At 43.9% G+C, this 17531-nt stretch overlaps 1 protein-coding gene across 2 annotated transcripts in view; it reads left to right on the top strand.

Annotated features, from left to right (window-relative positions):
• The window catches only part of GXYLT1 (glucoside xylosyltransferase 1), a 136159-nt gene that overhangs the window by 50004 nt on the left and 68624 nt on the right, over nucleotides 1-17531 (top strand). For both annotated transcript variants that reach the window (XM_053716726.1, XM_053716727.1), the window contains one exon: nucleotides 16726-16849. In XM_053716726.1, the coding sequence (XP_053572701.1) occupies nucleotides 16726-16849 (124 nt within the window). The remainder of the gene's footprint in view (nucleotides 1-16725; nucleotides 16850-17531) is intronic.

Here is a 17531-nt window from a genome sequence, read left to right as displayed (position 1 = left end):
CCTGTCACTGGAGGGGGTGAGAACCCATGCTATCAGGGAGATACCTGGGGGTACAGGCTGGAGCTTAATAAAAATCCTGAAGGGTATCTACCTTCAAGATGGAAACAATTCGCACATTTTTACCCTTAATCCAACAGGGTCAATTCATACCTATTATAGACCTTAACCCCTAAACGACTAGCGCAGTACCCTGTACAACACTGGTCGTTATGCCCTTAAGTACTAGTGACGTACCCTGTACGCCGCTGCAGTCCTGGTCTTCTCTCTGCCACGATCTCGCTCAAAATAGCGAGATTGCACTTTTTCTGCATGCCCCACGAGTGGGGCATTGCAGAAATAGATATGCAGAGAGGGCCACTCTGTATCGCACAGCGGTGGTGCCGATTGTTGGTGGGAGGGAGTGTAATGAGGGAGGCGGGTGGGTGGCCCATCGCTGGAGGAGGCATGAGGAGGGCGGGAGTGGGTGGGACCGCTACGCCACGCAACATGGGGGGGGGGGGGGGGAGGGCCAGGAAGTGAGGGAGGTAGGGCAATGAGAGGGATCCTATGTGGGATCCATTGAGGAAAAGGGATCTAGGAGGGGGGGAGGTTAATGAGGGGGGCAGCTACACTACAGAAAAAAGGGTATTTTTTTTTTAATTTTTTTAATTTTAAATAAATATATGCCTAATTTGCTGCAAACTGTGTACTGGCTGCCAGTACCTAAGATGGTGGCAAATAGGTAGAGGGGGGAGGGTTAGAGAGTGGTTTGAGGGGGGATCAGTGAGGTTGGGGGGGGGTAAGGGGGGATAATACACTGCAGAAAACCTAAAAAAAATTATATAATATAAAAAAAGTAGCCTTTTATTTTAGTACTGGCAGACTTTCTGCCAGTACTTAAGATGGTGATGACCTTTGGGGGGTGGGGGAGGGAAGAGAGCTGTTTGAGAGGGGTTGGGGGTGGGAGGCTGATCTCTTCACTAACGCTAAAATTAACCCTATAAGCTACCTAATTAACCCCTTCACTGCTGGGCATAATACAAGTGTGGTGCGCAGCGGCATTTAGCAGCCTTCTATTTACTAAAAAGCAATACCAAAGCCATATGTGTGCTATTTCTGAACAAAGGGGATCCCAGAGAAGCATTTACAACCATTTGTGCCATAATTGCACAAGCTGTTTGTAAATAATTTCAGTGAGAAACCTAAAATTGTGAAAAAGTTAAAGGGCCACTGTAAGTAAATATTTTCTATGCCTGTTATTAACTAACTACCCCAAATACGCTTTTTATCAATAGCATTTCAATAACATATCTCTACCGTATATCAGAAATCTTGTCTGCAAATGTAATTGTTTTCCACACCCACTCTGCGGGTATCCTTTGCTCTGTACCAATCAGTTTACAATACCTAGGTTTCAAAATGGGGCTTTAAACACAATTTCATTGGTTTAAGTATTTTGAACATGCAGTGCTGAAAATAGTGGGCAGGATAACGTGACCTCATCGGCAAATAAAAGATATAACTTTTAGAACGTTATGAAACTTCGTTTTGGAGAAAATATAGGTCAGTAGGTTTTAATTAATGTTTATTAACTTTAATATGTTAGTTGTTTGGCTTAAAAATTATAACAGAAAGTAATCCTTTAATGATTTGTTTTTTATTTGATCGCATTTGGGGGTGAAATGGTGGCATGAAATATACCAAAATGTTCCTAGATCAATACTTTTGGCTGTCTACTAAAAAAAAAAAAATATATATATATATAGTTTTGATAGTTAAATATAAAAAAGGCTCTTATTTTGTTTAAATGTAGTGATGGCAAAAATGCTCTGGTCTTTTGGGGAAGTTTTTGTCTGAAATGCCCGGTCCTTAACGGGTTAAAGACATATGAAACCCATATTTTTCTTCTTTCATGATTCAGATACAGCATGCAACTTTCTAATTTACTCCTATTATCAATTTTTCTTTGTATCTTTATTTGCAAAGCAGGAATTAGGATCCGGACCATTTTTGGTTCAACTCCCGGGTAGCGCTTGCTGATTGGTGACTAAATGTAGGAAAATTTGATAATAGGACTAAATTAGAAAGTTGCTTAAAAATGCATGCTCTTTCTGAATCATGAAAGAATAAATAGTTTCAGAAGGTGTGTCTGTCTTTCCATGCAACAGGCTTCATTTCCATCTGTAGCTCTATGCATGGAGGTTGTGAGTGTTATGGTTGCGGCTTCGGTTGCTGTTCCCTTTGCCCACCTCCATTTGAGATCCCTTCAACTGTCTAAGCCCAATCAGTGGTAAAAGAATTATCTGCAATTGGAACAGCAGATTGCTCTGGACTTGTGCATCAGACAATCTCTCTTGGATACAAGGTCCTTCTTTGACCCCTGGGGCTTTCTTTCTTTGTCCATGTTGGGCTGTTTTGATGACTGATGAGTCTTTAAGGCTGGAGCGTGGTCTGGAATCCTCAAAGATTCTTCTGGCTCTTCAGTCCTGGCTCCTCTTAAAACAGGAAGGGTTTATCCGTCGCCAGTCGGACAAAATTATGGTGATGGCCTACATAACTCATCAAGGGGGTACCTGCAGTCCACTGGTTATGCAGGAAGTGGTAAAAATCTCTGTTTTGGCAGAGAGGAATCCATATTCCCTGTCAGCAGTTCACATTCCAGGAGTCAACATTTGGGAAGCGGATTATCTCAGTCGGCCCATCCAGGAGAGTGTTCTCTCCATCAGAACATCTTTGATAAATTAATAATCAAATGATGTCTACCTGACATAATTTGATGGCCTCCCATTTAATTCACAGTCTTCCAATGCATTGTAAAAGATCAAGAGATTGAAAAGCTCAAATGATTAGATGCCTTTGTTTGTCCATGGATTATTTATGTAGTGTACCTTTTTTCTTCCATTTGCTCTACCTCTGAGAATAATTGCTCTAATCAAACATGAGTCGGCTTTGGTAATCTTGATTGCTTCAGCCTGGCCCGGCAGAACATGGTATGCGGATCTAGTGTAGATGTCTTCATCTCCTCCATGTCTTCATCTCCTCCATGTCTTCATCTCCTCCATGTCTTTTTCCTCTAAGACATCCTCTGTTGTCGCAAGGACTTTTTTTCCCTTCAGGATCTCAATTCTCTACGCTTAACAGTATAGCGGTTGAACGTCTAGTTTTTTAAACATAGTTTTCACTGATTCAGTTATTGACACTCTGATTCAAGCCAGAAGACCTGTTTACCCAAAGAACTTATAACAAAATTTGGAGTGCATTTTTTGAATGGTGCTCTTCTAGAGGGTTTTATTGATATTACTTTAAGATTCATAGAATTCTTCAGTTTTTACAAGATGGCCTTGACAAGGGTTTGTCTGCTAGCTCCCCAAAAGGTAACATTTTTGTTTTATCTCTTCTCTTTCATAGAAAGTTGGCTGAGCTTACTGATGTTCAGACTTTTGTCCAGGTGGTAGTAAGAATTAAGTCCGTTGTGAGACCTATTTCTCTGCTTTGGAATTCGAATCTAGTTCTTTCTGTATGCAAGGTCCTCCATTTAAACTGATGCATCTTCAAGCTATTAAGGAATTCAGTCAATCTTACAGCTTGTTTGTTCATTACTCTGGGACTTATAAAGGCTACTACTGTAGTTTTGGTCTCTTGGCTAAAACAGGTAATCACAAGGCCTTCTTGGTGGCGAGAAATTTACCCCATTCTACAAGATGATGTTTTTGCTTCTTTGCAAGCAGCTTTTGGCAGGAGTCCTTAAGGTCACACCATTTCCACCATATACACTAGAATATTTATTGTTTTAAAATATAGATAATCCCTTTATAACCCAGTCCCTAGTTTTGAATAACCAACACGGTTATATAAATACACTTTTTTACCTCTGTGATTATCTTGTATCTAAGCCTCTGCAAACTGCCCCCTTATTTCAGTTCTTTTGACAGACATGCATTTTAGCCAATCAATACTGTCTCATAGGAACTCCATGTGTGTGAGCTCATTGTTATCTATGACACACATGAACTAACACCCTCTAGTGGTGAAAAACTGTCAAAATGGCCGTAGAGAAGAGGTGACCTTCAAGGGCTTAGAAATTAGCATATGAACCTTTAAGGTTTAGCTTTCAACTAAGAATACCAAGAGAACACAAAATTTGTGGTATAAGTAAATTGGAAATTGTTTAAAATTACATGCCCTATCTGAATTATGAACGTTTATTTTGGACTAGACTGTCCCTTTAACATGGACTATCTGCTTGGGTATTAATCCCATGTTTTATGAAGCCCTAAAAAATGCTTTCATGACTCAAACAGATCATGCAATTTTTAAACAATTTCCAATCTACTTCTGTTGTCTAATTTCGCTTTTTGCTCTTGGAGAAGCAATGCACTACCGGGAGCTAGCTGAACAGATCAATTGAACCAATGACAAAATACATATATGTGCAGCCACCATTCTGCAACTAGCTTCCCGTAGTACATTGCTATTCTCTTATTTGCTTCATTCTCTTGATATCCTTTCTTGAAAAACATATCTAGGTAGATAAACTAAGCAATAAACTAATGGGAGCTAGCTGAACATATCTGGTGAGACAATAAGTGGCATATATGTTCAGACATCAAACGGCTGCTAGAAGTAAATTGAATAAAAGTTGTTTAAAATTGTATACTGTATCTGAATCTTAAAAGAGATTTTTTTTTTAGATGTTATGTCCCATTTAATTGATGTATTAAGTGTGAAAGTAAAGGAAGTTTATCTTACAAGTGACATTTAGGTGTTTTTGTTTTTATTAAAGTACACTTCGAAATAGAAAAGTGTAAATATGTTGTACTAGACCTGTAATAATGAATGTTTCTGGCCCAAAGCGTTCTAACAGGAAACCTACTTACTGATCTGAAAGTGTTGGCACTACAAATTCTTCCTTTATATTCCCATATCATGTACTTTTTGTCCTACCGTTGTATCCCCCACACCGTAGCTTGTTCTCCTTGTGCATGCCCACGTCATCTCCCTGCTTGTTCTCCTTGTGCATGCCCACGTCATCTCCCTGCTTGTTCTCCTTGTGTGTGCCCACATCATTTTCCTGCTTGTTCTCCTTGTGCGGTCCCCCTGTCATCTTTGCTTCTTCTCCTTGTGTGTGCTGACGTCATTTCCCTGCTTGTTCTCATTGTGCGTGCCCGCGTCATCTCCCTGCTTATGCTCCTCCTTGTGTGTGCCCTCGTCATCTCCCTGCTTGTCCTCGTGCGTGCCCACGTCATCTCTCTGCTTGTTCTCCTCATGCGTGCCCACGTCATCTCTCTGCTTGTTCTCCTTGTGCGTGCCCACGTCATCTCTCTGCTTGTTCTCCTTGTGCGTGCACACGTCATCTCTCTGCTTGTTCTCCTTGTGCGTGCCCACGTCATCTCTCTGCTTGTTCTCCTTCTGCGTGCCCACGTCATCTCTCTGCTTGTTCTCCTCATGCGTGCCCACGTCATCTCTCTGCTTGTTCTCCTTGTGCGTGCCCACGTCATCTCTCTGCTTGTTCTCCTTGTGCGTGCACACGTCATCTCTCTGCTTGTTCTCCTTGTGCGTGCCCACGTCATCTCTCTGCTTGTTCTCCTTGTGCGTGCCCACGTCATCTCTCTGCTTGTTCTCCTTGTGCGTGCCCTCGTCATCTCTCTGCTTGTTCTCCTTGTGCGTGCCATCGTCCTCTCTGCTTGTTCTCCTTGTGCGTGCCATCGTCCTCTCTCTGCTTGTTCTCCTTGTGCGTGCCATCGTCCTCTCTCTGCTTGTTCTCCTTGTGCGTGCCATCGTCCTCTCTCTGCTTGTTCTCCTTGTGTGTGCACACCTCATCTCTCTGCTTGTTCTCCTTGTGTGTGCACACCTCATCTCCCTGCTTATGCTCCTCCTTGTGTGTGCCCTCGTCATCTCCCTGCTTGTCCTCGTGCGTGCCCACGTCATCTCTCTGCTTGTTCTCCTCATGCGTGCCCACGTCATCTCTCTGCTTGTTCTCCTTGTGCGTGCCCACGTCATCTCTCTGCTTGTTCTCCTTCTGCGTGCCCACGTCATCTCTCTGCTTGTTCTCCTCATGCGTGCCCACGTCATCTCTCTGCTTGTTCTCCTTGTGCGTGCCCACGTCATCTCTCTGCTTGTTCTCCTTGTGCGTGCACACGTCATCTCTTTGCTTGTTCTCCTTGTGCGTGCCCACGTCATCTCTCTGCTTGTTCTCCTTGTGCGTGCCCACGTCATCTCTCTGCTTGTTCTCCTTGTGCGTGCCCTCGTCATCTCTCTGCTTGTTCTCCTTGTGCGTGCCCTCGTCATCTCTCTGCTTGTTCTCCTTGTGCGTGCCATCGTCCTCTCTCTGCTTGTTCTCCTTGTGCGTGCCATCGTCCTCTCTCTGCTTGTTCTCCTTGTGCGTGCCATCGTCCTCTCTCTGCTTGTTCTCCTTGTGTGTGTGCACACCTCATCTCTCTGCTTGTTCTCCTTGTGTGTGTGCACACCTCATCTCTCTGCTTGTTCTCCTTGTGCGTGCCATCGTCCTCTCTCTGCTTGTTCTCCTTGTGCGTGCCATCGTCATCTCCCTGCTTGTTCTCCTTGTGCGTGCCCACGTCATCTCCCTGCTTTTTCTCCTTGTGCGTGCCCACGTCATCTCTCTGCTTGTTCTCCTTGTGGGTGCCCACGTCATCTCCCTGCTTGTACTCCTTGTGCGTGCCCACCTCATCTCCCTGCTTTTTCTCCTTGTGCGTGCCATCGTCATCTCCCTGCTTGTTCTCCTTGTGCGTGCCCACGTCATCTCCCTGCTTTTTCTCCTTGTGCGTGCCCACCTCATCTCTCTGCTTGTTCTCCTTGTGGGTGCCCACGTCATCTCCCTGCTTGTACTCCTTGTGCGTGCCCACCTCATCTCTCTGCTTGTTCTCCTTGTGCGTGCCCACCTCATCTCTCTGCTTGTTCTCCTTGTGCGTGCCCACCTCATCTCTCTGCTTGTTCTCCTTGTGCGTGCCCACGTCATCTCTCTGCTTGTTCTCCTCGTGCGTGCCCACGTCATCTCTCTGCTTGTTCTCCTTGTGCGTGCCCACGTCCTCTCTCTGCTTGTTCTCCTTGTGCGTGCCATCGTCATCTCCCTGCTTGTTCTCCTTGTGCGTGCCCACGTCATCTACCTGCTTTTTCTCCTTGTGCGTGCCCACCTCATCTCTCTGCTTGTTCTCCTTGTGCGTGCCCACATAATTTCCCTGCTTGTTCTCCTTGTGCGTGCCCACGTCATCTCTTTGCTTCTTCTTCTCCTTGTGTGTGCTGACTTCATTTCCCTGTTTGCCCTCCTCGTGCGTGCCCTCATCTCTCTGCTTGTTCTCCTTGCGCGTGCCCACGTCCTCCCTCTGCTTGTTCTCCTTGTGCGTGCCCACCTCATCTCTCTGCTTGTTCTCCTTGTGCGTGCCCACCTCATCTCTCTGCTTGTTCTCCTTGTGGGTGCCCACGTCATCTCTTCTGAAAAAATCAAACAGAAAGAGGCGCCCAAATGTGTGTATCGATCAAAACAAGTGAACGTCAACAGCTGATGGTCTAAGCACAGGGTACTCACATTTGTGATGAGCACACCAATGTGCTTGTAGAAGCAGGCTGGTTATTAGAGCTAACCAGCTGGCTCTCTCCGGTATTATCCATCGCCTGACATCTGTATTAAGCTAGCTGGTCACTACCAGACAACCGGAGTGGGGAGAGGAGATTTAATACCGAAGAGAGCCAGCTGGTTAGCTCTAATAACCAGCCTACTTCTACAAGCACATTGGTGTGCTCATCGCAAATGTGAGGACCTTGTTCTCCTTGTGTGTGCCCTCGTCTTCTCTCTGCTTGTTATCCTTGTGTGTGCCCTAATCATCTCTCTGCTTGTTATCCTTGTGCGTGCCCACGTCATCTCCCTGCTTGTTCTCCTTGTGCGTGCCCTGGTCATTTATGGACACCCTGCTGCCTCCGGTAGATGTCTCTAATGTGTGTTCTTTTAGATCGCTATTTTTCTGCATTTGTTTGAATAAAAATGAAGTGTGTATTTCTTCTACAAGATACGAGTCCACGGATTTCATCCTTGTGGGATATTATCCTCCTGCTAACAGGAAGTGGCAAAGAGCACCACAGCAGAGCTGTGTATATATAGCTCCTCCCTTCCCTCCACCCCCAGTCATTCTCTTTGCCTGTGTTAGTACTAGGAAGAGGTAAAGTGAGGTGTTAGTTTTAGTTTCTTCAATCAAGAAGTTTTTTTTTTTTTTTTAAATGGTTCCGGTGGTACTGGAAGAAGATTTCTGCCCTGAGGTTGATGATCTTTGCAGATGTAACTAAGATCCATGTTGGTATCCACAGAGCTTCTGAAGGTAGTACAAGAGAAATCTTCAGTGTGGAGAACAGTTTCATGCTTCAAGCAGCATTGAGGTATGTTCAGTCCTTTATTTCTGAGGAGAATTGGTATATCAGAACTGGCTGACATTTTTTTCCCTGCAAGGGAAGGGGTAATCAGTAGACCTGTAAACAAAGGCTATTACTGAAAATCCTGTGTTTATTTTATTGACATAGTACTGGGCTTAAAGCAGCATATATAAAGGGACACTGGGAGAGGCAGCTTAACGGTTTTTATTTGGAAAGATCAAATAATCAGTATGGCTGTATATTTATGTTGTGCTTAGGGGACCACATGGCTTTATTGCTAACCGCTTCCCATGCGGTTGTACAGGCTAATGCGAACTTCGTCCATGATGGGCGGGGCCTATTTTTGCGCGCTCAGACGCGAACTTTACTCTGTCTGAGAAGGCAGCAGGCATTAGCTCCGGTTGGGCCTAAACTGATCTGTTAACCGGATCGTTGAGTCATTTTGCAGTACCCTGGGGGCAGGTAGGCACCACAGCAGAGCTGTGGCGAGGTGCAGGGGTCATTTTTTTCAAATCAAATATATTTTTTGCTATAAATATCTTTATTGGTGTGAATCCAAGGGTTACTCATGGAGTAAAGTTAGGATTCCCAGGATTCTGTCTTTTCTCCAACAAGGATTGGAGAAAGGGTTATCAGCAAGTTCCTTAAAGGGACATATTTCTGCTTTGTCAATTTTGCTTCACAAACGTTTGACAGGAGTGCCAGATGTTCAGTCTTTTTGTCAGGCTCTATCCAGAATTAAGCCTGTATTTAGACCTATTACTCCTCCCTGGAGTTTGAATTTAGTTCTTCGAGTTCTTCAAGGGGTTCCGTTTGAAACCATGCATTCCATAGATATTAAATTGTTATCTTGGAAAGTTCTTTTTTTGGTTGCTATTTCTTCTGCTCGAAGAGTTTCTGAGATTGCAGCGTTACAATGTGATTCGCCTTATCTTATATTCCATTCTGATAAGGTGGTTTTGCGTACCAAACCTGGATTTCTTCCTAAGGTTGTTTCAAATAAGAATATTAATCAGGAAATTGTTGTTCCTTCCTTGTGTCCTAATCCTTCTAAGAATGAGTGTCTGTTACATAACCTGGACGTGGTCCGTGCCTTGAAGTTTTACTTACAGGCAACCCAGGATTTCCGTCAATCATCTTCATTATTCATTGTTTATTCTGGAAAGCGTAGGGGTCAGAAAGCTACGGTTACCTCTTTCTTTTTGGCTGAGGAGTATCATCCGCCTGGCATATGAGACTGCTGAACAGCAGCCTCCTGAAAGAATTACGGCTCATTCTACTAGGGCTGTGGTTTCCACATGGGCCTTTAAAAACTATGCTTCTGTTGAACAGATTTGTAAGGCTGCGACTTGGTCGTCCCTTCATACTTTTTCCAAATTTTCCAAATTTGATACTTTTGCTTCTTCTGAGGCTGTTTTTGGGAGACAGGTTCTTCAAGCAGTGGTGCCTTACGTTTAGGTTTTTGTCTTGTCCCTCCCTTTCATCCGTGTCCTGTAGCTTTGGTATTGTATCCCACAAGTAAGGATGAAATCCGTGGACTCGTCGTATCTTGTAGAAGAAAAGGAAATTTATTCTTACCTGATAAATTGATTTCTTCTACGATACGCCGAGTCCACGGCCCTCCCTGTCATTTTAAGACAGACTATATTTTATTTTTACAACTTCAGTCACCTCTGCACCTTTAGCTTTTCCTTTCTCTTCCTAAACCTTCGGTCGAATGACTGGGGGTGGAGGGAAGGGAGGAGCTATATATACAGCTCTGCTGTGGTGCTCTTTGCCACTTCCTGTTAGCAGGAGGATAATATCCCACAAGTAAGAATGAAATCCGTGTACTCGTCGTATCGTAGAAGAAATCAATTTATCAAGTAAGCATAAATTTCCTTTTTTGAATTGCAAAATAAATTAAAAAATTTTTTTTTGTTAAAATAAATACTTTTTAATGCTTATCTTTAGAAATATCACAGTAACAATTTTAATCTGCAATTCAAAAATACGATTAAAGGAGCACTCAATACTGTAGAATTGCATAATTAACAAGTTCATAATAAAAAAAAAAAAACAATGATTTAACACCTACTCTGAATTTCAAATAAGCAGTAGATTATTTTTTTCTGACATATTTTCTTCTTAAATGCAGAGTCCACAGCTGCATTCATTACTTTTGGGAAATAAGAACCTGGCCACCAGGAGGAGGCAAAGACACCCCCGCCAAAGGCTTAAATACTCCTCCCACTCCCCTCATCCCCCAGTCATTCTTTGGAGGAGGTTGGCAGAGAAGTGTCAGAATTTTATTTTTTTGTCTCTTATGGAGGGTAGTACTCTTCGGCATGGGATAGGAGTTTTAAGTAGTCCTGTCAGTCTCTCAGTGAGGGCTTGGATGAAAGTTAGAGTTCGGAGACCCAGGGAGTTTCTTTCTGCGAAACCATAACAACTCATGTTAACAGCTCCTCAAGCAATCAGCGTTGTCGAACTCCGCTGGCTGCTTTCTTCACTCAAGTCCATGGCGGAGGCGATGCTACTATCCGTCGTACTTGAAATGCCGTGTTCCTGTTTCACGGTATAGATTCTGGTAAGATCGTTTCATTTTACTTTATTCAATGTACTGTAATGTGAATGTTTTCCCGAGAGGCTACCACCTTGCAGGTCTATCTTATCACAAGGGTCTCAGTGAGTCTCTTTTAGTATCTTGGAATCGAGGGTTAATATCTCCTGAGGGGGGTTATTGAACAGGGGAGTTTATAATCATGTTTGTTATGTGATTCAACCTGCTTATGTGTGATGTTTATGGGCTTGTGGTTTGGAATATTAGAGGCCTTTGGAAGTGACGCAGCCTTTTGGTTGGGCGCACTTTTTTGGAGTGTATGGTTCACCTTGTGTTGGGCGTGATTAAGTTCCGTTTTCCATTTCCGCATTCCCAACCGTGTTGCGAAGGAAATATTTTAGTCCTCAGGTGTCTGGTCATAGGAGGTGGTGAGTGCCCCAGCCATTGTGGGTGTCAGGTGTCGTTTTTGTTTTACTACTTTAGTCCATAATTATATATTCTCTATCAGTTATGGAGGATTCTGATGCTGAGACTGTGCTAATTTCAGATTCAGTTACGGAGGATTCTGATACTGAGACTATTTTGATTTCAGATTCTGTGTCCAGTGATGAATCCGGACTGGCCTCGTTGACAAATGTCAACCAGTTTTGTTCCGTATGCCATTTTAGAGCGCCTGGTTCCTCGGGCTCGGGGAATCAAGTGACAGGTGAGCCATCCGCCTCTGGGGGTCCTGTCCTCTGAGAGGCGAGTTCCCTACCAATTCATACTTCTACACATGCAGGTAACCCAGTTTCTGATTCCTCCATGCAGGGTGGCGTGTTTCCCCGGAGGTTACAGCACGCTTTCGCTTCCACATAATGTTGGCGATTGTTCGCCTGCAGAGTCCAGACGTTTATTTGCGAATGTGCTTGTGCCCTATTGTCCTGGGCCTTCTGCCTTGAGGAGGGCCTCTACAGTTCCCTGCAGGGGTAACTGTCCCTGAGTGTTGTGCCTTTTGTTATAGGATTGCGCGACTTTGCGTATTGCTCAGACATGTTTTTCAGTTATTGAATGACCCTATCGTTACCAGTTACAGGAATTTTCAGTCTGCTAATTCGAATGGTGCACCTCATTAGACACGTGGGGATGAGGTAATCTCCTGATTGTCATTTGATTGAGATCTTTCCCAGTCTTTTTTTGGAAGATAAGGCTCAGTTTGGCTGGTCCTGCGGGTAGGCCTGTGTCTTTTTGAGCACTTTCCTCCGGGTTTCTTTATATTTTATTTGTATCTGAAAGGATGTCTTTTATTTGGTTTTGTTTCTTTCGGGAACCTTCTGGGATCGATACTCTGTTCTTCTTCGGAAGTTGTTTTGGACACGTTAGTCCTATGTTAAAAATGTCTGTTTTCTTTTTTTCCCCTATGAGGGAGAATTTGTCAGCTTACCAGTTAGGACCCTAAGTGCAGGTTGGTCCTGTTGGGTTCGTTCGGTCTTGCGGTTGTTCAGACACGTGGCGCTGTTCTGCTCGGCTGGTACGGTAGAAGCGCCGAGTGCTCAGGTTTTCATTGGTTTTCTTGTTCAACTAAGCATTCGAGAGGACCTGTGGGTCTGTAAGGCGGGATGGATTCTTTCAGTCGTTCTAGCCTTCAGTCATAGGGGACCGGGTCAGGGGCGTTTTTCTGCTGCGTCACTCTATCTGACATCTGATATCATCAGAACCTAGTGTTTTCCTCCCCCATGCGGGGGAGGGTTGGAAGGCTTAGTGCCCCGTTTCCGCAGTTTGAGTGGTTTGGCCTTCGGTTTCAGGGCTCTGGATTGCTTTGTGGGCCTAATCCGACAGCTTATATCTGATTAGGCTGTCTAGCATGCGAAAGGTTTTCTGTTTGAAACCAGTTGCAGCTCTTGGCACCTTGCAGGTGTGCGCATACACATTTTATAGTGTATCTAGATACTGCTCTTTCTTTGACATGTACTGTCTGAGTGGAGCCCTTTGGGTCTCCTTCCTTTGTCCCGGGTGTGTTGGATGTCCTTTTAGGGATCTGTCTTCCGGGTGATGGTTGATCCCTGTGGGGACTTGTTAGCTTGGGGTTTCCCGAAGCTGGGAAGGCTTAGCGCCTTTTTTCTTCCCTGTGTACTCTGCTGGTGTGGAGGTGATGGGGAGACTAGACCTGCTAGAGGGTTTTTTTTTTACCCCAAGGTTTCCCTTATGTTATCCTGAGGCCTTAAGAAGTCTCTTCATAAGACTTCTAGCCTTGCTCCTTGGAAAGTTGGACTTTAGCCTGGGGTGGTTCCTTCCGTTTGGTCGGACTTTCGAGTTCTTCTCGCTATCCGGATTCTCTGGATATGCATCCATATCCCTTGTCTGTTTTTTTGGCCAGTTGGGATGTTCAGTTCTTGGGTAAGGTTTGCCTGAACTATTAGGAGCCTGGACCTGTTTTTCTCCCTGAGACTTCCAGTTGCTGAGGCTTCGCTTGGCTCTTTCCTCACCCAGTCTTGGGTTGTTCTGGAATCTTGGATCTCAGGGCTGGTTGGGGGGTTCCATGGTAGTGGGAACTTGGGCTATGTCCTCGCTCCATCTACCTGACCTGGTCATGGTTGGCCAGGTTTTCGGAGTATTATTACTCATTGCGACAAAGCAGCTTATGTAACCTAGTGGTTAGCTTTGTGGCTTTGCACTTCAAGGGTGGTTGGTTCGTACCCAGCTGCTGGCGCTGGAGGTCCTTTTTTCTGATGCGCCTTGGGGTTGCATTCCCTTGGTCAGCTTGCCAGTGTAACCCGTGGATTCTCTGCTCTGCAGATGATTGGGTTGGCTGTGTCTCGGCTTGGCAAGCTAATTGTAGGGGGGTCCTTTTCTAGGACATCTGTGTTGGGGATTTATCTGCCCATTAGCCGGTGGCCTCGGGCCTTGAGGTCAGTTGTTGTCCTTCCGGCCTCATCCCTTTTCTTTAGGGGATATTCTCCTCCCTATAGAGATGGAGTCCTTTCTTGTGGCTTCTCCTGGAATGGAGGTGGAAAGGGGGGGGGGGGTTGTTTTGTCCCCCCTGGAGTCTTGCTGGCTCCTTGAAGGACTTGTTGGGCCTTTTTTTTGCTAGATCGTTGGGTCTACGGCCTTGTTGTCTGTTTCTAAGAGTTGCGTTGTGCCTGTGCTCTGTGGGGATGGCTGTGCTATCCTTACGCTCATTCCTGTACCAGTTTCAGGATTTTTCTGTTTCCCTGTTTTGGATCCATGAGGCTGGGTTGGTCCAGCTGGGTGTGGGTCTGAAGGTCAGGATGGCCGAGCGGTCTAAGGCGCTGCGTTCATTTTACAGTCTCCTCTGGATGTGTGAGCTTAGTTGAGAACTATCCTGTTAGCTCAGTCTGCTAGGATATAGTTTTACCTTTCATCTAGCTCCCTAGATTTACATAAGATGGTTTACACTTCCTTTGGGCTCTGAGTGTATACTCTCCTTCTAGAGGGGCCTCGATGGAGGTTTTGTGTTCCCCTTTTTAGAGACCTGTGTATAGGTCCTGGCGGCTTAGGTTAGGTGCCCTCTGTCTGGGGGTTGCTTTTGCAGTCTGTTTCTTGCTTGGCTGCTTCTACTTCCTCGCAAGTATCCTCTGTGTCGTCCTGATACGGACTCTGTGTTCTCAACTCTGGGTTTTTCACCTGGGTCTATTGTACATTTTTTTGTGGTTGAATACTTTAGTATTCTATGTTCAGACGCTGTGAGGACTTTGCCTTCAGTTGCATTTCAGTGCTTGCAGGATGTTGGAGAGAGACTTTTTTTGTCTCTGTGCCCGGTCTTATCTCGGGTTTCGCTTGGTATGGGGGTGGCCTCCTTTTCTCTGTTTGGGCCCATTGGGGTCTTTGTGAGCTGGGCTCACTATTGGAGGTGTTCCTTTTATGAATTAGGGGACCTTTCGTTTCCTCGGTTCTCCTTTGCCTTGTCCCCTTGGGGGTTTAGGCTGGTGTCCCCTTCATTAGTGTGGGGTGAGTGGTGGGGGACTGACTGTTGGGCGACGGTGTCTCCTGGAGGACTGTTGGCTCAGTCGAGTCCGTTTTGTGGTCTCTAGTTCTGGTCTAGCTGCGAGTCAGTGTCCTTGTGGCCTTTCCTTTAAGATTTTTCTCGGCTTCGGACGAAGCAGGGTTTTTTATTGGGTAGAGGTTCAGGCCTGGTGCCCTCAGTATGGGCCGCCTATTGTACCCTCCCGTCTTGGCATTCAGTGTCCTCTATAGCTTGGGTATTGGTTTCCCAAAAGTAATGAATGCAGCTGTGGACTCTTTCCATTTAAGAAGAAAAACATAAATTATGCTTACCTAATAATTTCCTTTTTCTTCTGATGGAGAGAGTCCACAGCTCCACATCCGTAATTTTATGTGGGGCATCCTTTATTTTTCTTCTGGCACCTTTCACCCTGATATTTCTTCTACTATTCCTTGTTCCTCTGCAGAATGACTGGGGGATGAGTGGAGTGGGAGGAATATTTAAGCCTTTGTCTTGGGGTGTCTTTGCCTCCTCCTGGTGGCCAGGTTCTTATTTCCCTAAAGTAATGAATGCAGCTGTGGACTCTTTCCATCAGAAGAAAAGGAAATTATCAGTAAGCATAATTTGTTTTTCTCCTATTTTACGGCCCCCTGAATCAGCCAATCACAGATTAGTATAGGTATACCCTATGAGCTTGTGCACATGCTCAGTAGGATCTTGTTACCCAGAAAGCGTGAATATAAAAATACTGTGCAAAACTTGATAATGGAAATGGAAGTATCTTAAAACTGCATGCTGCTGCTTCTTTTTTTCTTTTTTTTTTTTTTGTGCTGGTTTTGATTGGATATAAGAATGTTTAGGTGATGTGTTACTCTCTTTGAAGGAGTTAACATTGCACTCCTGGATCATCCCCCATTCTGCTCCAAATAAGGAAAAGAGTAGTGATAGGAGCATACATGTTTATGCCCGTCTCCTTCTCATTTGCTCACCAGTTATATCCTGCTTTGGCAAGGACCTATGACTACATATTTAACGCCTTTCCATGGATTAAACAAGTAGTACAAAAAAAGGAATTTGCTTAAAAAAATTAATGATACCATTTTATTTTAATTTTTTCACCTGAATGTCCTTTTAACTTTTATAATTCACAGTATGTATTTCATTCTAATATGCTTGATACAAATCAATCATTTTTTTAATGAGATCATTGTTTAAGGCGATATGAAACATATTTTTTTTTTTTTACTTTTCAATTTACTTCTGTTGTCAAAAAATTAGTTTTTTCTCTGATATTCTTTGTTGGAGAGATACCTAGGTGGGCATTCGGAGCACTACATGGCAATTTTGCTGCCATCTAGTGCTCTTGCAAATGGATTACGTTCTAGCCAAACTGCTGACATATAGTGTTCCAGAAATGGGACAGCTCCTAAGCTTACTTCCCTTTTCAACAAAAGATACCAAGAGAATGAAGAACATTGATAAGACGTAAATTAGAAAGTTGTTTTAAAATCGCATGTTCTAACTGAATCATGAAAGAAAAAAATTTGGGTTTTATATTCCTTTAACTGCTATCATTTTTTATTTTAGTTTTTATGTAATTGTCCATTAGGTGGTGCTGTAAGAGTGATTTTGTTTTTCAACAGCTGTTTAGCATTTGGCAATATGAACTATGTTCATTATATATGTGTAAAACGGCATGCTGGTTGCTGGCTTTTTCACTATACAGATACAAGTACATTGATCAAAAAGAAAAAAAAATTATATTTTCAAATATTGATGATATTACACTTTAATCATGCTAAAATCATCACCGAATTATTAGTTATGTGGTCAAAATCTTTTGATGAATCTAAGTGTGTTTTTTTTTTTTCTCTCTCTATAGAATGACATGACAACGGCACGGCTGCGCTGGGGTGATATACTTATGCCATTGCTTAAAAAATATAAGCTTAATATAACATGGGGTGATCAAGATCTGTTAAATATCATGTTTTCCCACAATTCAGGTATGTTATTAATGAGTAAGTTCTAATTTTATAATCTCTTCTGATATTTGTGTTTTCCATCTAAAGGGGAGGAGAGTCCACGGCTGCATTCATTATTTGTGGGAATTAAGAACCTGGCCATCAGGAGGAGGCAAAGACACCCCAGCCAAAGGCTTAAATACCTCCCCCACTTCCCTTATCCCCCAGTCATTCTTTGCCTTTCGTCACAGGAGGTTGGCAGAGAAGTGTCGGAAGATTTGGAGTAGTCTTTTATGGAGGGTAGTACTCTTCAGAATGGGACTGGAGTTTTAAGTAGTCCTGTCAGCCTCTCAGTGAGAGCTTGGGTGAAAGAGTCCGGAGATGCAGGGAGAGTTTTTCTGCAAAACCATCCAGACTTATTTCTCTTGTTAAGTGTGTTCAGTCCACGGGTCATCCATTACTTATGGGATATATTCTCCTTCCCAACAGGAAGTTGCAAGAGGATCACCCAAGCAGAGCTGCTATATAGCTCCTCCCCTCACATGTCATATCCAGTCATTCTCTTGCAACCCTCAACAAAGCAGGAGGTCGCGAGAGATGCTGGAGTTTTTACTTAACTATTCTTCAATCAAAAGTTTATTTTAAATGGCACCGGAGTGTGCTGTTTTTCTATCTCAGGCAGTATTTGGAAGAAGAAACTGCCTGCATTTTTTTTCTATGATCT

The sequence above is a fragment of the Bombina bombina genome, chromosome 6 (genome assembly GCF_027579735.1).
Source record: "Bombina bombina isolate aBomBom1 chromosome 6, aBomBom1.pri, whole genome shotgun sequence".
NCBI lineage: Eukaryota > Metazoa > Chordata > Amphibia > Anura > Bombinatoridae > Bombina > Bombina bombina.
This window is presented reverse-complemented; position numbering and strand designations above follow the sequence as displayed.